The sequence below is a fragment of the Phocoena sinus genome, chromosome X (assembly GCF_008692025.1).
Source record: "Phocoena sinus isolate mPhoSin1 chromosome X, mPhoSin1.pri, whole genome shotgun sequence".
NCBI lineage: Eukaryota > Metazoa > Chordata > Mammalia > Artiodactyla > Phocoenidae > Phocoena > Phocoena sinus.
Window position 1 is genome coordinate 104,875,562 of NC_045784.1, and position 22,610 is coordinate 104,898,171.

The following is a 22,610-nucleotide window of genomic DNA, read 5'->3' on the forward strand; positions in this document are numbered from 1 at the left end:
GAATTGGAGAACTTTATCTGGCAACATTAAGTACAGCCTGCCCTCTATTGAAAATCTGTTCCTTCTGTGTTCCCTGTCTCAGGCAGCAGAATCACCACCCACCTAGTTGCCTAAGCAACCAGGTCATCTTTCCTCATCGCTCCCCTCATATCCAGTCAGTCACCATATCCTATCAATTCTACTTTTCTGTCTCTCAAATCCAGATACACTCTTCATTCCCACCATCATCATCTTAGTTACGGTTCAAGCAACTATTTGACAGTCTTTACTTGGTTTCCCTGCCTCTGCTCTTACCCTGGCAAATCAAATCCACATTATTGCAGTTTCTCACTTTAGAAATCAGGATAAAATTCAAATTCCTTAGCATGGCAAAGAAGGCACTTTGTCACCTGGCCCCCACCTACCTCTCTAGTTTCATCTGGTCCTCTTCCTCCTTCACACTCAATGTCCCAGCTATAGCAAAGTATGCATTGTTCCCTGAAGACAGGCCTGGAAGGACCTTCACCTCTCTTCAGCTGGCTAACACCACCTACCAGTCCTTCAGAACTCAGAGGTGTCACCTCTTTCAGGAAGCCTTCCCTAATCCCATTTACCCACCTGCAATCTGGTTAGCTGCCCCTGCTTTTTGCTTCCTTATAGTATTTTTTTTGCTTTCTCATAGTACTTTTTTTTGTTTTTGGTGTTACACGGGCCTCTCACTGTTGTGGCCTCTCCCGTTGCGGAGCACAGGCTCCGGACGCGCAGGATCAGCGGCCATGGCTCACGGGCCCAGCTGCTCCGCGGCACGTGGGCTCTTCCCGGACCGGGGCACGACCCCGTGGTCCCCTGCATCGGCAGGCGGACTCTCAACCACTGCGCCACCAGGACAGCCCTCTCATAGTACTTTTGAACCTCTATTATAACGATCTGTTTTCAAGTTTAGCTGTCCCAACTAGTCTATGAACTCCTTGAAAACAGAAGCCATATCTGAGTCATTTCAATATGCCATGGCCTGACACATAATGGAAGTCCAATAAATATATCTTGAATGAATTAATGAATGAACAGAATGTCTCTGCCAAGGGCCTGCCCATGGCGAAGTACAAAAGAATTATACTAATAGTTAGGGCTTTTTAAAAGGGGTACAGTAGTATCTTCAGAGCTCCTCAGGGGCTTAGCTTTAAAAGGTTTTGGCCTCTGATTGGGAAGGTCAGCTCTTGGGCCACCCAATGAGGCATATGGAAATAAACAGAACTGGACATAAGAACCACCCATTGGGTGAACCAGTCCTTAGAAAACTAACCCAAGTGCAGGTGGCAGTGGCAGAGGTTTAGTTCTAACAGACAAAGGTTACTTGCAAACACCAGTCCCTGTCTAAACAACAGGTTAGGGGAAGGAGAGGAATTTAGGGGCTGGATATATTGAGAAGAGTCTGGCAAGAAGCAAATGTCCACAAGTTAGCTATTGGACTGAGGTTTAGGATAAGGACTCTAGCGCTTGAGACAGGAATTAACAAGAATAAGGTATAGCTCTCCAATCGTAAGATAGTACTGGGGTCGCTAAATAAGTTTTTGGAACAGGTCCTAAGGAACAGGCACAAAGGCAGAAGCTCACTTCTAAAAATAAGGGCACACAAAGGGAATTAAGGCTTAAAATGAGACTGGACCTCAAGTATCAAAACCAAGGCACCATCTTCCAGTCACACAAGCTGCAAGGCGATTTGAACCTTAGCCCCCAGCTGTGGGGCTGGACCCTGTCTTGGGTCAAGGCTGGTCCTGGGAACCGGGGCAGGGCTGAATTGCAGATAAGATGCAAGTGAACCCAGTTATGAGAAAAAAGAACTTCTAAGGCCAGAGAGAGGGGCTGAAGAAGGAACAGAGCACCCATCATGCTTTCTGAGAAACCTGAGAAGCTCGGAACCATCTTGACACAGCCGTAACCTCTTTACAAGTTGGTGATCAAGTCTTCTTCTACTTCCCGTCCCTAATCTGCCCAACACTCGGGCTCTAAGATGTCCCGTCTTGCTCACAGCTCTCCCCTGCTCTTAGCACATTACCTGGTACATAAGAGATACTCACTTTTTGCTTTAATGAATGAATGCCTGGTGGCACATAATAATGCCCAGCCAATACCCATTAAATTGAGTTCATGGTGAGAGGTAATCCTATAATATTTTTATTATTATTAGCTACCATTTGTTGCATATCTACTGGTCGCCAGGCACTGTGCCAAGTGCTTTACAAGCACTATGTAACTTAATCCTCAAAACACTGTTAACGTCATTCTACAGATGAGAAAAATTGAAGCCTAGAGGGGTGAAGTCTCATATCAAGGCCAAACAGCTTGTTCTGACACAGTGATTTGAACCCAGGTCTCTGACTATGAAGCGTGTGTTCTTTAACCGTTGCCGCATACCGCCTAACGGCCAAGTGTTGCAGACCCGTCCCATCCTAAGAGATAGTTGAAACATATTGCAAAGGCCCTTGGTGCCTTAGCCATTCTGGGGGGAAGAGTATTCAGCCACATAAACCTGACAAGGAATTTAGGGGCTGTTTTCACTAGGGCAGAGTAACTGGCATGGGCTCTACCAGCCCATTATGTCTCAATTGCCATAGCGTTCTACTGTCTCAAGAGGAAGCCCGTCACACTGTGTAAATAGCTCAGTGCCCTCCTGTCACTGCACAGGACATTAAACACAGTGCTGAAGAGCAGAGCAAATTTCTTGACATTGTTCAGACAAAGACCAGCTTTCTCAGGGGATTTTGGTTTCTCCTCTGGCATGTCCTCTGTACTGCACCCACTTAATCTCCACATTCTCTTCCTCTTTCCAGTTTGTGTATGTGTGAGTGAGAGAGCTTGAGAATTAGCAAGTCCCATATTTGTTTAGTAATTTAGAAACCAACTCTCTACTGCTGAATAGGTAAAAATTCTCCTGGAGGAGCCTACCCATCTTTTTCACCCAGTTCTTTCTACTAAAGATAAAAGCAATAGCCAGGGAAGGCTCTTGCAGAAATGTCCTCCTCCCTCCCCTGACCTAGAACAAGTGTCTGGTGCTTTCTGAGATTATAACACAAGGTGATTCCCAGGAACCGAGAACAAACCAACCTATTTGAGTGGACTGCCAAGTTCCACTCTCCTCTAAGACGTGTGGCTATGAAAAATGGACGTTCTTCTCATGCTTAGAGTGAGAGCTGTCTGTAAGGGAGGATGATCTAAGCTAAGTGAGTCTTCCTCTTCATTTAGAAGATTTCATCTTTCGGCATTGGGAAGTTTGCAACTTCTCTGTCACTGATAGAAATGGAGAAAAGTGAAAACAGGCATTCATTTCTGGCAGGCCTGGTCTCCTATGGTTTGCAAGTGGCTTAAGAAAAAGAGGGCAAACCCCCACCCCCGGTGACTTCCCTAAGTGCTTAATAAGCAAAAGGATAGAGAACATGGAAGTATTTCTTGCAATAACACGAAAACTACACAGATAGACACAACTTTATCTTTAGGGCATTTTCTCTTATACTTTTAGTATGTACAACAGATCAGAGTAGGAAAAATAATGAAGAAAGGCAGAGATGAAAAAAGCTTTGCAAAGGAGATTTCAGTATCTGCCATAAAGTCTCAAGAAAGAGTCAAAATAAATTAAACTTCTTAAAGAAGAAAGAAGCCAATCAGCCTCTTTTCAGATGAGTCCTAAATGTTTTTTTTTTTTCTCCTCTAAAGAAAATCAAATCAAGGTTGATGTTTGGGCCACCTTGTATCGCTAAGAAGGCTATTTTTGAAACAAATGTCAGTAGGACACAATGTGCCCCCATTATATAAGCTCTTCAGAACATTATGGACTTGAAACTGTCCACCTGCTTTTAGAAGTTTTGATTTTGAGCTTAATGTCTGTAACATCGCCACATGGCAGTTGTCCTCAGACCACAAGTTTTTACGGTTCCCAAACAGCATGTGTTTTAAGAGGACATTTAAAAACATTTTGTTGCTAGCAGGGCTCTTAGATATTCTTTAGCCTACCTTTTCATTCATTTTACACATAAATGTGGAGACTGGCCAGGACTGAACATTAGAACTGCCCATTGGGTAAACCAGGAAACCAAGTCCTGCTATAGGACGGGGATGACAGGAATAGTGGCAGGTATTGTGACAAAGTCACAAAATCACACAGCTTGGCAGAGCTTAGACTATAACTCAGGTTTCATGATTCCTGGTCCAGTGCTCTGTCCACTGAGTCATTGGTTCAGTTTACTAAGCGTGTCCAATTATGGGAAGATAATCCTACCTGCCTTCAAGGGGCTTACAATCTAGTTGGATTATGAGCTTTTCCATCTGAGATACCCATCCTGTTTATCTGTGGCCTCCAGGATAATGTAATACACATCTCTAGTTATTACTTGAAATATGTGAAAACCCAGATAGGCAGCTGAGGGTTTCTGCCCTTTGAGAGGAGATATGATCTAACAGAAAAAGAGAGTCAGGACAAGGGCTGGAAGGAAATTGAGGTCCTAATTGACAATAGGACACCTCCCGGTGGGCAGCTGCCATGTTCCTTATGTTCCTAGCACTTAGAACTAAGGATAGGAAAGGACAGACAAAATACTACCCAGATTGGTACCTCTGGCTTACAAGAGAGCAGAGAGCTTGGGGATGGAGATGAGGCTGGAGGACAACTGATTCCAGGTCACATCCCCTGGGCATCCTCAGACTCCTTCACACTCCTGGGACAAATGGCAATTTTACAGAAGCTATTCACACTGACATTTCTCTACCTAGAAGAAATTGTCTCTTAAGTTGTCACTATCCTAAAATAGATTCGTTTTCCATTAAGAAAGACAGAAAGTCGATCTGTCCTTCCAGCTAAAAGGCAGAGAAGCAAGGGTGAAATAACAGATGCCAAATATTCTCTTCTGTTCTTCAGGTGATTGCACTGGGCTTTGGCAGGAGGGCTGATGGCTTGATAAAAGCACCCCTCTCTTTCAAATGAGGCATATGAATTCCAGGAAGGAGCATTAATGATGCATGGAAGTCTGCCATTCTAAGCAGACACGGTGGGGAAATATTTCCAAGCAAATTTAGTCTCACGAGGTCTTTACCCAGCTCCAGGGACACTCCTTTATCTTCACTTTGTCTTTAACTCTCTCAGCTCCCCAAGGACAGGGAGCCCTAACCAAGAGATCCAGACTGGGACATCTGTTCTCTGTAAAGAAACGAGGAGATCCTGTTGTGACACTGCTTGTTGTTGCAGAGATTTAAATAGACCTCATCCCTTTCTCCAGATCCAAACAATTGCAGACATTAAACATCCCATAGAGTACAGCCAATAAAGCAGTTTAAGTCCAGGCCCCCAACAGGTAGCAATTATATTCCTATCGTCTAACTTGATTCTGTCCCACTCCTTTCTCCAACACATTTAAACTTTCCAAACAACATGTCTGCCAAAGGCTACTAGAACTTTATGGTTGATACAGGGGTGAGGGGTCAGGTCACGTCTGCCTCTTCTCTCAGACGACGTATAATATCTTATGCACACTACACGCCAATGCATTGCCTACCCACTCTCTCTCATCCTCTCCCTTGCTTTCAACAAGCGCTTTAAAATTGTAGCTGGGGCTTCCCTGGTGGCGCAGTGGTTGAGAGTCTGCCTGCCAATGCAGGGGACACGGGTTCAAGCCCTGGTCTGGGAAGATCCCACGTGCCACGGAGCAGCTGGGCCCGTGAGCTACAAATACTGAGCTCTGCGCGTCTGGAGCCTGTGCTCCACAGCAAGAGAGGCCGCGACAGTGAGAGGCCCGCGCACCGCGATGAAGAGTGGCCTCCGCTTGCCACAACTAGAGAAAGCCCTCGCACAGAAACGAAGACCCAACACAGCCAAAAATAAATAAATGAATAAATAAATTTAAAAAAAAAAAAAAAAATTGTAGCTGACAAGCTCCTGCTCACGCACAGTCTCCAGGTGGGTTACGTTTTGCATCAGGTCATCGGATGATTAAGCTTTAACATAAGCCTTTCAGCTCAAAAAAAAAGTTTTAAATGACATTTAAACTAAGCGTCATGGCTGAGACTCGGGCATCAGAGGTCAGATCCCAGGGAGAGGACTGGGGTTGGCTGCGTGAGCATGGCCTGAAAGGTGCTAGTGTGCCACAGCTAGCCGGGAGGGAGTCCGAGAAAAAGTCTGGACCCGCCTAAGAGGCAAGAGACCATTGTTTCGCGGTGCCGAGGAGAGGAGATTCAGAACACCGCCTAAACGAGCTCCAGAGACGGGCACAAGCCGCAGCTATCAGCGTGGACACCACAGACGGGCATGAAACGCTAAGGCTGCTGCTGCACCACCAAGAAGCCTGTGTGCAAGCACAGGTCACTATCCACCTGCCCTCCCAGGAGCCTGTGCAGCCCGCCACTGCCAGGGTCCCGTGATCCAGGGACAACTCCCCCGGGAGAACACAAGGCTTGTCTCAGGCTGGTGCGACGTCACGCAGGCCTCTGCTGCCGCAGGCTCGCTGCGCATCCGTGCCCCTCCCTCCCCCCGGCCTGAGTGAGCCAGAGCCCCCGAATCATCTGCTCCTTTAACCCCGTCCTGTCCAGGCAGGAACAGACGCCCTCAGGCAACCTACACGCAGAGGCGGGGCCAAATCCAAAGCTGAACCCCAGGAGCTGTGCAAACAAAGAAGAGAAAGGGAAATCTCTCCCAGCAGCCTCTGGAGCAGCGGATTAAAACTCCACAATCAACTTGATGTGCCCTGCATCTGTGGAATACCTGAATAGACAACAAATCATCCCAAATTGAGGAGGTGGACTTTGGGAGCAACTGTAGTCTTGGGATTTGCTGTATGAGACTGAATAGTTTCTGATTTGTATGTTTATCATAGTTTAGTTTTTAGCACTTGTTATCACTGGTGGATTTGTTTATTGGTTTGGTTGTTCTCTTCTTTCTTTTTTAATTACATTTAAAAATTTTTTGTTTTAATATTTTTTAATTCTTTATTTTAATAACTTTATTTTATTTTATTTTATTTTTCTTTCTTTCTTTTTTTTCTACCATTTCTTCTGAGCCGTGTGGCTGACAGGGTCTTGGTGCTCCAGCCGGGAATCAGGCCTGAGCCTCTGAGGTGGGAGAGCCGAGTTCAGGACATTGGTCCACCAGAGACCTCCGAGCTCCACATAATATCAAACGGCGAAAATCTCCCAGAGATCTCCATCTCAATGCTAAGACCCAGCTCCACTCAACGACCAGCAAGCTACAGTGCTGGACACCCTATGGCAAACAACTAGCAAGACAGGAACACAACCCCACCCATTAGCAGAGAGGCTGCCTAAAATCATAATAAGGCCAAAGACACCCCAAAACACACCACCGGACATGGTTCTGCCCACCAGAAAGACAAGATCCAGCCTCGTACACCAGAACACAGGCACTAGTCCCCTCCACCAGGAAACCTACACAACCCACTGAACCAACCTTAGCCACTGGGGGCAGACACCAAAAACAACGGGAACAACGAACCTGCAGCCTGTGAAAAGGAGACCCCAAACTCAGTAAGAAAAGCAAAATGAAAAGACAGAAAAACACACAGCAGATGAAGGAGCAAGGTAAAAACCCACCAGACCTAACAAATAGGCAAGAGGAAATAGGCAGTCTACCTGAAAAAGAATTCAGAGTAATGACAGTAAAGATGATTCAAAATCTTGGAAATAGAATGGAGAAAATACAAGAAACATTTAACAAGGACCTAGAAGAACTAAAGAGGAAACAAGCAACGATGAACAACACAATAAATGAAATTAAACATTCTCTAGAAGGGATCAATAGCAGAATAACTGAGGCAGAAGAACAGATAAGTGACCTGGAAGATAAAATAGTGGAAATAACTACTGCAGAGCAGAACAAAGAATAAAGAATGAAAAGAATTGAGGACAGTCTCAGAGACCTCTGGGTCATTAAACTCACCAACACTTGAATTATAGGGGTCCCAGAAGAAGAGAAAAAGAAAGGGACTGAGAAAATATTTGAAGAGATTATAGTTGAAAACCTCCCTAATGTGGGAAAGGAAAGAGTTAATCAAGTCCAGAAAGCACAGAGAGTCCCATACAGGATAAATCCAAGGAGAAACACGCCAAGACACATATTAATCAAACTATCAAAAATTAAATACAAAGAAAACATATTAAAAGCAGCAAGGGAAAAACAACAAATAACACACAAGGGAATCCCCATAAGGTCAACAGCTGATCTTTCAGCAGAAACTCTGCAAGCCAGAAGGGACTGGCAGGACATATTTAAAGTGATGAAAGGGGAAAATGTACAACCAAGATTACCCGGCAAGGATCTCGTTCAGATTCGACGGAGAAATTAAAACCTTTACAGACAAGCAAAGCTAAGAGAATTCAGCACCACCAAACCAGCTTTACAACACATGCTACAGGCGGGGGGAAAAAATGGTTCTAAAGAACCTAGGGGCAGGACAGGAATAAAGACACAGACATAGAGAATGGACTTGAGGCCATGGGGAGGGGGAAGGGTAAGCTGGGACGAAGTGAGAGAGTGGCGTGGACATATATACACTACCAAATGTAAAGCCGATAGCTAGTGGGAAGCGGCCGCATAGCACAGGGACATCAGGTCGGTGCTCTGTGTCCACCTAGAGGGGTGGGATAGGGAGAGTGGGAGGGAGACGCAAGAGGGAGGAGACATGGGGATATATGTATATGTATAACTGATTCACTTTGTTATACAGCAGAAACTGACACACCATTGTAGAGCAATTATACCCCAATAAAGACGTTACAATAAAATAACACAAGCGCCATTTCTGTCTTCAACCTGGCAGACTCTTGAGCGCATCGTCCCTATACATATGAGTTTGTTGGGTTTTAAGTTTTATGAAATTTACGACTTTGGCAACCCACCTATGAAAAGGATTATATATCCCCTCAAGCTAAATCCCCTGCAATAGTGCAGTTACTCCGGGTTTGCCACTGGTGAGTGGAAAAATCAAACCTAATTCTGTGTGTTTACTGAGCCCACACAGCCACTCTTAAGCCGCTTGATGAAAATCCTTTAAGTAGTCAAGATGCAAGCAAAAGCGCTAGCAAACTCTTACCCTGAGCTCCTTCCATTTAGCTGGGTTTTGTCCATCACCCAGAGCGCCGTCACACCACCTACTTCCCCACCAAGGTTTCTGAAAATGGCCTGCTGACTTCTGTTACTAGCACAGGCAGAGGCTTGAGGACAAAAGGCCGCTGGACTGACTCAGGATGCCACAAGTGAGACAGTTCACTACTGCGTCCGAATTTCAGCTGCTCCCTAGCCCTCGATCCCAGACACAGCTGGCTTTCATAAGGAGCCGAGACCAGGAAAGCAATGCCATTTGGGGAGTTGCCTTTTTCACTTTTTCATCAGTGTTGGCACCTGAAATCTTTAACTTGACCTGAAAATGACCTTCCTGCTCATCTGCATGCTACAGCTGTCCCAGGAGAGCTAAATGGGTCTTTTTGGACACTCGTTAGTTACCTGCTACTCCCCATTTCCTCTAATAAGTATGTTGATTGCGTCACAGACATTATGCCAAGCAGGCCTTGAGCTCTGAAATAAGAGACCATGACAAGAGCCTTTTCATATGGAGGAAGGGATAGTGGTGGCAGAGGGCAAGGGTTTCTCCAAGGCTGGCTATGAGCTGATATGACCGTTCTGCTGCGTTGGCCTCACAAAGCATGCAAGAGTGGGAGGGGTTGCTCCCTTCTCCTCTACCAGTTGAGCCTTCTCCTACCTGCTCTTCGCTATCCCTTTGTCTATTTCTGTCTGTATAGGTCTTTTTTCAGGTTCAGCGCAGTAATTCTCATTTTGGAGACAGGTCCACATCAATGAGGCTTAATTGCGCACAGATTTAACACTGTTCTTCATTGAAGAAGCACCCTCCAGGAAAACAAACTGCCGTCTCTGAAAAAGCTCCTTAGAAAGAAACAATTCAGTAAAGGTAGAAAAGCCCGGAGCAAGTGCCTGAGGGGAGCAGCTTCTTCCTGTTGTCTTGTGTGACTCCAAAAGTACTACAAACTAAAAATGGCTTTCTTTTTGGCTGCGTTGGGTCTCCGTTGCTGCACACGGTGGGGGGGGTCTCTTCATTGTGGTGCGCAGGCTTCTCATTGCGGTGCCTTCTCTTCTTGCAGAGCACGGGCTCTAGGCGCGCAGGCTTCAGTAGTTATACCTCAGTAAAAAAAAATAAATACAGATGCTCAGGCAGGCAAAAATAAATAAAATTTAAAAAAATAAAAATAAAAATGGCTTTCTTTGGGAATCTGTTCTTTTGCGGCACGTTCCTGGGAACCAGACAAGAAGCCCCGCTTTGTCTATCTAGCCACATCTTGTTAGCATTTAGCTGTGCTCATCATCTGGTGAGTGTTTCAGTTACTGAGTTAGGTTTTTTTCTCTTAAAGGGTGTCAAGATTCTCAAAATCCTTTCCTGACGTGTTTGAAAAAGAACCTAATTCCCCTAAACTCAATCCAAAGTGATTTTCTCCCACAAATGTCCCTTAGTTCTTCCTTCCAAAACAAAGAAGTGGCAATTTCTTTTAGAACTATCTAGTATTTTGACTTTAAAGATTAAAAAAAAAACTAGTTAAATGAAGTAATTAAATCAAATGAGATCAAATGGGAAATGCTGCTAGCAGGGCATTTGCACGTTCTAAGCAGGAGGTAGAAATACGTTGGCAGGGATAGAAGGTGGCTTTATCTGTGAATTCTCTTGGCACGACAAGGTTCTTTCTAGCTGATTCAGACTCTCTGTGCCAAAAAACCCCACTAGCTTTTGGGCCAATTCCATTCTCCTCAGTTGCTTTTGTTTCTACCACCTGGTCTGGCCCCAGGCAAAAGAGTAAAATAGATAAAATCTGTGTTTGTCTCCCCTCCAGTTAGAAATGTGGAACTGGTGATTCAGGAGTTAGCTCAATGGGGGAAGAGTTGAAGCCATAGGTAATAATACTGAGGGGAGAAAGGAAGAACAGAACCTTAAAGAGACTTGCTTATTCCACAAACCTTCATAAATTACCTACCAAACCAGGGCCCATGAATAGACTCTGGAGGTACAAACGTACATCTTCACTGAGAGAGCAGGGCTAGGAAGCAGACAGAAAAGGAACGTTCAGAAAGGTAGGAGAAGAACCCATAGTCTTCAGCATCAGAGAGCTAAGGAAAGAGGATATATATAGTGCTAAGTGCCAGTGGTATCGTATGAGTGGTCTGCGGAAAGGTCTTTGAATTTGGTAACCAAGCATATAGTTCAAGAAGCAATTTCACTAAATTGGAGGGGAATGGAAGTTAGAGCACAGGTGTATAAGGGAAACATTGTGTTAAAATCAAGAGATAGTAAAGACGAATTTTTCAAGAAGATTGGTGGTGATAGGGAGTGATGCTGTATGGTTAAGAGGGTAGTAGGATCAAAAAAAGGAGGAAGAAGTGTTTTTTTCTTTCATTTTTCTTTGTCAGTAAACGGAATTACCTGAGTATGAGGTAATTCTTAAGTGAATGAGCTCTGTCAGTGGTTTCAAATTACAGCAAGAATGAGAATCACCTGGAGGGCCACCTGGGCGCCCCCCAGCTTCTTATTTAATAAACATGGTGTGGGGCCTGAGAATTGGCATTTCTAACAAGTTCCCAGGTGACTCTGTTGCTGCTAAGTCTGGGGAATCACACACTGAGAACCACTGGAATAGATTGAGAAGGAAAAAATAGTAAAAGAGAATAAACAGCTGAATTTTAAGGAGACAGAAGAGTATGAGATGCAAGGAATACGTAGATTAAATCTTAGAAAGAAAGAGTTCATTTTCTAAGCGATGGGAATGACAGCAGGGATAAAGATACAGCAATATATTGAGGAAGAGAAGAAAGGCACTGAGGTGATAGAGCTCATATCAGGTGGCTTCCATCTTCTCAGTAAAGGAAGAGGCAAGATCATCTGCAGAGAGGGTACGTAAGGATTAGGGACTGGGAAACGTCTGGAATGAGCATCATTCACAGACTTAAAGAAGAATCAACCTCACGGTGATAGATGATGGGTTTAATTTTAGAAATGGTGAGTTTGAGATGGTAGTCAGCCTTCAAGGTAGATTTGGTCAGCAGGCTGTTGGCTTCAATAAATGCATACATTCTGCAGCAGATTTTTGTCTGTTTGTCTTACTCACTGCTACACCCCTAGCACCAAGAATAGTGCTTGGCACAGAATAGGCACTCAGATATACACTGGAATGAACCCGAGAGGCGTTGGCTGAGGTTGATTATTGTACATAAAGTAATACATAGTAGAAACGTGCAAGTATCTCTGGAGTTAGAATATTATGGTGGTTAAGAGAGTGAGTTCTGGAATCTGAAGACCAGGGTTCTAATCCCAGCCTCTCAGTACCTCACTTCCTCCTTCTCTAACATGGGAATGATCATGGACCAACCTCAAGGTTGCTGTGAGAATTAAATATATATAAGGGGCTTAGCACAACACCTCACACAGAGTAAGCACTGAATCAACGTTAGCTGGCTGTTTATTACTGCATTTCCCCTGCAATTAATTAAGGAGTGTTTCTTAACCAGTTTGAGTCACCGTATGTAAATCAAAGTACTAAAACATTAAAAAAAAAAAAAAAACCCTGTCTCAGATTTCATCATTCTTCCCCCACTGGTAGGGGTATTGAGGCATAACTATTTAACGAAGAAAAAACGATCATCAAAATTGGTGTTTTCACTTTACACCTGATATACCATCCAAAGCCTTTCCTTATGAGCATTTCTCTAAGTATGCATTTTAAGGCCTGGCTCCAGACTAAAACCTACTACTGACATAAGGGAACTATTGTGGAAGACAAAAGAAAGAAGTGTAGAAGTTCCTAGTGCCTATTTTCATGGGACTAATATAAAAACATTGTCTGCCTTTGCCTGAACTAATTATGCAGTGCACTACTGACACGTTTATTTTATTGATCCAATACATGTGAGTGCTACACTGATATTTATCACTAGAAATGATGGCTTACTATATAAATTAATATGTATTGTAATAACTGCTTTACCCTTATTGCCCATGCAGAATTCTTTCATGTTTGCATATTTCGTATTCAATAGTCAAGAGCTTATTTTTTAGGCATCTACAGTTTCTTTAGTTTAGGATCTTTTGCAGTGATAGATACAAAAATAGGAAATTGAACCCCTGCCTTCAAAGAACTTACGTTTTTATAGACATACTCTCAAAGAAATAAGTCAAGAATAATGGCAAACACTCAAGTGTTAAACTGAGTACTGTAGTCCTGTGTTGCACCTCATGGTGGGGAGGGAGGCACATATCAAAAGTATAGACTATTATGCTTTTCCCACAAGAATTTCCGGTCAGGTAAGGGAGATATGACATAAGTGAATGAAAATTAAAATAAGAATATAAGAATTAAACAGTGGTATGTCACAGGAGAGTAGAAGTTGAGTTGCAAGGTAGCAAAACAATTTTAGGACAAAAAATTGAATCAGGTGCCCTAAGCCAATATGCCTCAGAGGACGAAGTGTCTTTTCCTTAACTTACCATCAAGTTAGAGTATTTTAGGACCCACTGAATGCTACTACTTGTCTAACCAAAGCATTGACAAATCAGCTGGCTATAGTGACTTAAGACTTTATATTTCTACCAAAGAGGTATATTAAGTGGCAAATGACTAATGGAAATACTGTCTCTAAAAGTCAAAAAATGTTTTTTTCCAGAGGGCTGATATAGCTGTTGCTCCACTCACTATAACGCTGGTCCGTGAAGAAGTCATAGATTTCTCAAAGCCATTTATGAGCCTGGGCATCTCCATCATGATAAAGAAGCCTCAGAAATCAAAACCAGGAGTATTCTCATTTCTGGATCCCTTGGCTTACGAAATCTGGATGTGCATCGTCTTCGCTTACATTGGAGTCAGTGTAGTTCTTTTCCTAGTCAGCAGATTCAGCCCTTACGAATGGCACTTGGAAGACAACAATGAAGAACCTCGTGACCCGCAAAGCCCTCCTGATCCTCCAAATGAATTTGGAATATTTAACAGTCTTTGGTTTTCCTTGGGTGCCTTTATGCAGCAAGGATGTGATATTTCTCCAAGGTTTGTTTCCATGTCATACCCAATGCCTCCTTGCATGTTATGGCCATGATCCATTCATGCACATCTGATATTCACCCATCTCAAGTCCAGATTTCTTTCATTTAACATTCCATCCAGTGACAAATTATCATCAAGCCATTTTTGTTTGCTTGCGTCCATGAAGTGAGTGTGTTATTGGTGTCGCTTTGAACGTCTTTCATGCATTTCTATGGTATCATCAATTTATACACATTATAGCAAACATCTGAACTCGGATAAAGGCAACATTGCCAGCTAATATTGATATTATTCAGATAAAGCTAACGCTAAATCTTGATCAGAACAAACAGGCATGGTTTCCTCATTAACTGAGCTAGAACATTCTCTCATTTGTCCAGAGACTGGATCTAGAAAATATTTAAAAGACAGAACTCTTCTTTAAAACCCTCCTACCTTCCCCTTTCCCCTCCAGTTTTCATTTTTTCTCTCTGACTGCCTAGAACTATTTCACTGTAGTATCTTGCCCAAGCTTTATCACTAAAACAGTAAAACTTCTAGAAGAAAATATGGGAGGAAGTCTGTGTGACCTTGGATTGGACAAAGAGTTTCCAGAACGCAAAAAGCACAATCCACTGTAAAAATTGATAAAGTGGACTTCACCAAAATTCAAAAATTTTGCATTTCAAAAGACATAATTAAGAAAATGAAAAGACAAGCCACAGTGGGAGAAAATATAAGGAAATCATACATGTGATAAAGGACTTGTATCCAGAATATATAAAGATCTCTTGCAACTTAATAAAAAGAAGATAAACAACCCAATTCTAAAAATGGATGAAAGATTTGAATAGATATTTCCCCAAAGAAGGCATACAAATGGTTAATAATCACATGAAGAGATGCTCAACATCATTAGTCGTTAGGGAAATGCAAATTAAAATCACAGTGAGACAGCTCTACACATCCTCTAGAATGGCTATAATCAAAAAGACAGATAATACCAAGTGGTGACAAGGATGTGGAATAACTATAGCTCTCATCCATTAGTAGCATGAATGCAAAATGCTACAGCCAAATTGGAAAATGGTTTGGCAGTCTCTTATAATTAGACACACACTTAAAATATGGCACAGCAATTCCACTCTTATTTACCTAAAAGAAAAGAAAACATATATCCACACAAAGACTTATACACAAATGTTCACAGGAGCTTTATTTATTATAGCCAAAAGTGGAAACAACCCAAATGTCCATCAACAGACAAATGGCTAAACAAAATGTGGCATATCCGTACCACATTTGGAATGGGAAACTATTGAGCAACTAAAAAAAGGACAACTGATACATGCTACTAAATTAACTTTGAAAACATGATGCTAAATGAAAGAAGCCAGATGCAAAAGGCCACTTACCATATGATTCCATTACTTGAATTCCATTTATTGACTATCCCATATTGTATCATTCCATTTGTCCAGAATAGGCAAATCAATAGAGACAGAAAGCACGTTGTTGGTCTCCGGGGCCTTGGAGGGAGCAGAGAGGGGATCAAGATTAGGGTGAGGCAAGTGAAGCTGAGTAGAGCAAGTACAGGGGTCAGATCCAATCTTTATTTTAAAATTTGCTATTTTGTTAATCATGGATTTTCTTGAATTAATTTTGATCTTTTAAAAAAATTATACTAAAATTCTCTTTATTTTGATTAATGAGATTTTGGCACCCCCTTAAATTTTGTGTGTGGGGCAAATGCCTCACTTGCCTCACCCTAGTCCCATTCCTATCAGGATTAACCACAAAAGGGCACAAGGCAACTTTTCAGGGTGTTGGAAATTTTCCAAAACTGGGCTGTGGCAATGGTTGCTCAACTCTGACTTTACTAACATCATTAATTGTGCACTTGTATTGGTGAATTGTATGGTATGTGCATTTTACCTCAGTGAAGCTGCTGAAGGTATTGAATGTGACTAGCCTAGATCTTACCCACTTAAAGTGTCGACTCACCTAAACAAAAATGGTGGCAAATGCATAATTATAAAATACTGTAAGCAAATGTAACATCTTTATAATCAGAAAAGAATGAAATAAAAAGTTGTAGCTTTGGTAAAATTGAACATTAATTCAAATACTGACCAGAGTCAATTATACAAACATATAGGGATTTTCATTTAGACTAGAAGGACTCAGAAGGTCACCTACCATGCTTTTATAGCATATTTCATTTGAGGTTATCCACGTGGAGCACAAAACATTTAAAGTGGAGTTTTGCAGTATACATAGCTGGTAACTACCTTCAGCAGCTTTTTAGTAGAACACGTGTGGGGTAAGCCTCATTTATCTGTCATTCTTTTTTGCCTCACTCCCTATTCCTTTTGTGCTTGGGATGTGTGTCGTTTTGTGATATCATCTGGGAGTGAACTGTGCTAGTTTCTTTCTTTTCTGATTTTTTAAAATGTTCACTTCAAGAGATGAGGGTTTCTGAATGATCCTGTAATTGAATGATTTTAACATGGCTGGTAATCTGTGTTGAGACAATGCTAAAGACTTATTAAGGCTGGAGATTTTATTGGTTTCTGTTAAGTGCATTTTCAAAACTAAATTTGTGATATCCCCACTGGAGTGCTACATGCTGTTGTGCATACCCAAACAGGACTCTTAAAAGGCCGTTTGTTTTTAGAAGTATTTATGCATATTACCTCATTAAGTAATAACTTAAAAATGATGGCCTGAAAATAACAAGCTGGAAAGATTCTTTATTTTCACTTTTTGTAGCAGAATTTAAGCTGTGGCTCTTCTGTGGCGCTGAAATATATCAAGTGCTTTTTTCAAGGTAGAGATTTTATTATTCTGCACTAGACACTGTCCTAGAGAGTGATGCTTTCAAATGTTTTGAGCACAACCCTCGGTCAGAGATAAATTTTCCATCACAACTCAGTACACATACATGTACGTAACAAAATTTCACCAGAAATTACCCTTACAGTGTGCCATGCACTCTGATATCATCTATTCTCTTTTTTTTTCTTCTAAATGCCGGTCACAACTCAACCCAGCAATGGGGCACACAGCCCCACTTCTGTTCAATGGCCATCCTTGGAATGCAAACTCTCCAGAAAGCCCAGAATGTGAGCATGCATTGTACACTCTGACTTTTCTCAAAATTGGAGCAATTCAAGGCATTATAAGAGACCACATTTTAAAGTAGAATATCAAATATCATAGCAGGAGGAGATGTCAGAGATAAATTAATCCAGTTGCATCCGTTTACTGAGGGCCCAGGAACAATTTTCTCTGAGTTCCCACTGCATCTGGGCACTTTAACTGTATTATCATATGAATTCTAATCCTCAAAACACTACCACAAGGTGGGCATCGTACTTATTTTTTAGGTGAAGGTGATGCTCAGGTGAAGTAATTTGCCCAGTCACACAGCTAATGACAAAGCCAGTATTCATACCCAACTCCAATTCCAGAACCTGTGCTCTTTCCACGTCATACTGCTTTTCTCATATCATAGAGAAAGGAATAGTACCCGGAGAGATAATGTCATGGAACCCGAGGGCACGGAGGCTCTAAGAGCCAGCAGTACAATTATTTCCACTACCACACACAGCCTCCCACTACCGACCTAAAGGTGCACTGTTTGTTCCACTCTTTTCGTCGTGCTCATGCCCAAGAGATGTTTTCCAGTCTCCCAACCTCTGATGAAACAGTACCTTTGCCCTGGCTGTTTAAGAAAACAGGCAGTGAGCGTTTAAGAATGCTGCTGAACATGCGTTCACTCAAAGTTAAGGACTGGGAAATCAGCAACAAGACATCACGAGGAAAACTGACCATGATTCCACTGCCATCAAATAAAGCTATGAACAGTAACCTAGAAGCCTAAAGAGTCTGTGTCAATATTAGGCTTGATATTTTCAACTACCCCAATTGTTCAGGGTGACCAATTCAGGTGGAGACTGAGTAATCAATGTCATAAGCTGAGGTTATATTCATACACGAACTAATTTGTTGGGGGTAGTCAGGAGAAGAAAGTATGAGGAGATTGCATTCAACCCTCTTCCCCCTGATTGGGGGATGGGGAGATAGCCAGTGGGTGTAGCCAGATGGAGGGAGCATAGTGATTAGGTATGCGGGTCCTGGAGTTCATCTCCCTAGATTCACAATCCGCTTAGCTGTTGTGTAACGTGGGGCGAGGTACTAAAACTTGCTAAGGCTCAGTTCCTCATCTATAAAATGTAAAGCACAGTGCCTGACATATAGTAAGTTCTCAATACACGTCACCTATTATCATTTTTAAACTGGCTGCTGTTAACCATCCTGGCTTCACAAATACTAATCGTTCATATTGCACTTGCATTTTAGCTCCTAAATACGGTTAAAATTTTAGTCAGTGCCAAATAGCTGATTTCTGATGAGAAATAACCAACAACATTCCTTCTTGAACCCATAAAGTGCTTTCCTTAAGGATTACACAACTTGCAAACATTTTGATTGTATTATTCCACAATGTCTTGCTGATATTGACAGGTGGCTGGAATTTTTTTTAATCTGAAATTTATTTCGTTTGTAAAACGTTGACAGAACTGCTAAGCAGGCCAGAGTCCAAGTCCTTCCAGACAAATGCTCCCCCTGCTGACTTTCTCTAAAGCTGCAGGGACATCTGAGGACTAGCCAAGTTGAAGATACAAGGTTCCAGGGAATTGCACCAGAGAAAACGGAAAGAGCACGCTAACTTGAACCCGGTTACTGTGTATAGATTGTTCCATGGGCATTATTCTCCTGTTAAGTTTTCCAGATAGCAAACACTTTGGAGAAGCAGGCAGGGGATCTGTCCAGGTTAGCTGACACATAGATCCTCCTTTTTTAAATGGAAAGTATGTGCAGAATAATAAAATATACGAAGGGTAAAAAATGAATGGGATCAAAGACAATAGGAGAGTTTGGGGCTCCGTTTAAAGCAACAATAGCCTTTCCCTTACTGATGTATGACCAGTGTCTTCATCCTACTGCAACTGCAAATTCACTTCAAAGCAGTAGTGGTGTGGTAATAAATTAATTGTAGTAGCAGGATTTTTATTACAACTATTTCATGACTTTTCTGGCTGAAAGCCGTAGTTTTCAGTCTTTGGGAGATGGTTAGTTATTCCCGTCAGAGAAGACTATAAGAACCAAAGATTGACTCTGCACATTTTTTAAAAAATCTGTCATAGACACAGCATTGAATGCAGTGTAGAAATGATGCCTACTGTGGAAGAAAGAAGAGGGAGAAAAGGAATGATAAAGAGTTTGTGCAAAGGAGAGAGGCAGTTTGCAGTTCCGGGTCTTCATCTTGTGAAGCTAGTAAAGTGCCGATTTCAAAATTTACTTACAGGATGAAGGTTACAGCACATAGCTCACTTTTATTATCATTTCATAGGCCATAAAATACACTTTATTATTAACTCGGAAACTCTAGTTTCTTATGATCACAGGTAACATGAGCATTGTGCATTATTTTGCAATGTTATGTCTGTTTTTCTCTTGTTGCTAATTTACTTTCATTAACTTCATGTCTCCTCTTACATTTCTTCAAAAGGTATGATATGTTCCTTTAATGCATTTTTTATAAATACTAAATGGCAGCATTTTACGGTCATTTCATTATGCTAACCTCAAAATCTGTCTTGTGCAACAAAACTACTTGAATGTTAAACATTTTGAAGCTGCATTAATGGAAGAAAAGATACTGGGAAATGACAGGTCTTTCTAACTCAACTATAAGGTCTTGTCTTGTTTTAATAGATCCTTTTAAAAATGTGACGGGGCTGACCCATCAGTCACTTTTTATATAGCCTCCATGTGAAATGTGGATTTAAAAGGCTATAGTTTCACTAATGAGAAAAGGGAAATGTGAAAATTCTTATAGAGCTTCTTCCCTGTGAGTTCCACTGTACATTTTCTCAGTGAAAGGATTTAGGCATCCATGACATACAAGGGAAGAAAGTGGTAGAAATTCCACCAAGACTCTTGTCAAAGCTACCACTGTCTTTTTTTTTTCTTTTCTTGATGAACAGAAAATTTTATTTATATTTTTTAAAAATCCATTCCTTTGAAAAACATCAGATCCCCAGAACTTATTCACTTAATAACTAGAAGTTTGTACACTTTGACCAACATCCCCTATTTTGCTCACCTCCCATCCCCTGAAAACCTATATTCTCTTCTGTTTTTCTATAAGTCTGGCCTTTTTAGATTTTACAGAGGTTAAATTCTTACTTGAACTGGCACAAAAGCTACTACTGTCTTGAAGGGAGAATGCTGAATGCAAGCTTGTGCATTCAACGCTGATTCCAAGGAAGCTCCTTTCTCCATCTATGCTGATGCTCGTGGATACTATTTTACCATTCCTATGTGGATAGTCACCAAAATTCTCCCTGATCGTAGGTCTATCACAGTATTAACCACATAATTGCCAAAATCAACAGCCATGTAGACAAGAGGCCACAAAAAAAGACCATTTTGCTTTTAGGTTTATCTTCGGTCATGTCAACAGCCAATTTCAGCTGAGTCATACAGATCAACCACACGATTATCTGAGTCAGCCATTAAGGTGGCCAAAAGAACCAGACTATGATGCGCAGGCTTGATTTTCGATCACACAGACACAGCCACAGTCCATTAGCTGCAATAGAATGGCACAAACGTAATTTCCATAAATTACTGTGTTGTTCTCCACATTTCAAGCAGATAATACATAAACTACCATTAGTATTCACAGCAGCAGAATACACCCTTTTCCATACCAAACCATGATTCTGGAAATACTCCAAAATCAGTTTTCCCCTTGGTCTCAGTAAAACCCCATCATCCCAAATAAGGAGGACATTCACAGTTCCATTCCAAATGAACAACAGATAATAAACAATAATTATCCAAACATGTTTGGTTTTCCTGCAGCTATATTTCTCAGTGTTTGTAGGAAAATTGCTCCTTCTATAATTTACACGCCATTTTGGGTTTTCTTATACAAAACATGAGTATTTTATACTACAGAAATGTGGGCATGTCTTTCCGATTGCATAAGTCTGGATGATTTATTTCCTATTTCTCCTCTCTGTGCCTCAATTTCTTTATCTGTAGAATGCTCCATTTTCGTATCTGTAAAGGGATGGAGGATTAAAGGAGTTGACACATGTAAACAATTATAACAGACTCTGGCACATAGGAGGTGCTCCTTAAATGTTAGCTATTATTATCATTTTTATGACCCTATTACTACGAATGCTACTTTGAGCATTCATCTTTTTTTTTTTTTTTTTGCGGTACGCGGGCCTCTCACTGTTGTGGCCTCTCCCGTTGCGGAGCACAGACTCCGGACGCACAGGCTCAGCGGCCATGGCTCACGGGCCCAGCCGCTCCGCGGCATGTGGGATCTTCCCAGACCGGGGCACGAACCCGCATCCCCTGCATCGGCAGGCAGACTCTCAACCACTGCGCCACCAGGGAAGCCCGAGCATTCATCTTTTATACAGTAAAATTATTTCCAGAGTCAGATCAACCCAGAATAAAATGTATATGTTAACAATGAAGAAAGACTATGAAAGTTTCAAATGCATAATTGAAATATTCTGTACACTTTCAGCATTCAGATGTGACATTCTTTCTGACTTCAGATGTTTTTACATCTTCTGATTAAAAGGGAAATGTTCCCAGGTGAAATCCTGAGAGAGTATAACTATCAGTTAGAAAATCTGTTGCAAAGCAGATTTGCACATCCCAAACGCTAAAAGTGATTATGTTCAGAAAGAAATAAATAAGGGTTATGTGAAGCATCCAGGGACCAAGAGGAATTACAGGCTTTAAAAAACCAAACAGTTTTGTTACAGTTAATCAATAAAGAATACTCTTTATCAAAACACCGGCCAAAATTATTTGATCAGGGTGTAAAATCTGAAACAACTGAATTTTCCAGAGGCCAAAAAAAAGGTTATCTTGGGACACAGGAATTTAAATTTGCTTCAAAGTGGTAAAATGCGAGTATAGACAGAGAAGAGCTTGACTTGCCAGCTTTCAGCCCAGAGCTGCCCTCTTCCCACAGAGCCTGGAGATGTGCCAGGCTCCTACACCTATTCTTGACTCTATGACAGAGTGGGTTCTTTTCCTGTGAGCTTTTCTGGGCATGAGAGAACACAGCCTAACCAGGATGGCGCTCCACCACAGAGCAGAACTATCCTTGGGATGATGTGGCAATGTTTTATAAAACCTAGTGACCAGATTTCATTTCTGCAAACAGAGCCAGCCTTCAGCAGCATTGTGAAGGAGATGAAGTTTCCTCACTACAAGCCCTTACCCATTGGGCATTCAGTGCCCTCACACTGCCCCCTAACTGCCCACAGACCCTCTCCCTGAGTAGCATTCATGACGTAGGACCATGACTCCCAATCTTGGCTGCCCCGGAGTATAACTAATTCACTTTGTTGTAAAGCAGAAACTAACACACCACTGTAAAGCAATTATACTCCAATAAAGATGTAAAAAGAAAAAAAAGTGCTGCTGCGTAGGCCCAACCCTCAGAGATTCTG

At 41.9% G+C, this 22,610-nt stretch overlaps 1 protein-coding gene across 1 annotated transcript in view; it reads left to right on the top strand.

Annotated features, from left to right (window-relative positions):
• GRIA3 (glutamate ionotropic receptor AMPA type subunit 3) overlaps window positions 1-22,610 on the top strand; it is a 289,783-nt gene that overhangs the window by 205,909 nt on the left and 61,264 nt on the right. The window contains exon 11 of the mRNA XM_032620571.1: window positions 13,694-14,070. Within this exon, the coding sequence (XP_032476462.1) occupies window positions 13,694-14,070 (377 nt within the window). The remainder of the gene's footprint in view (window positions 1-13,693; window positions 14,071-22,610) is intronic.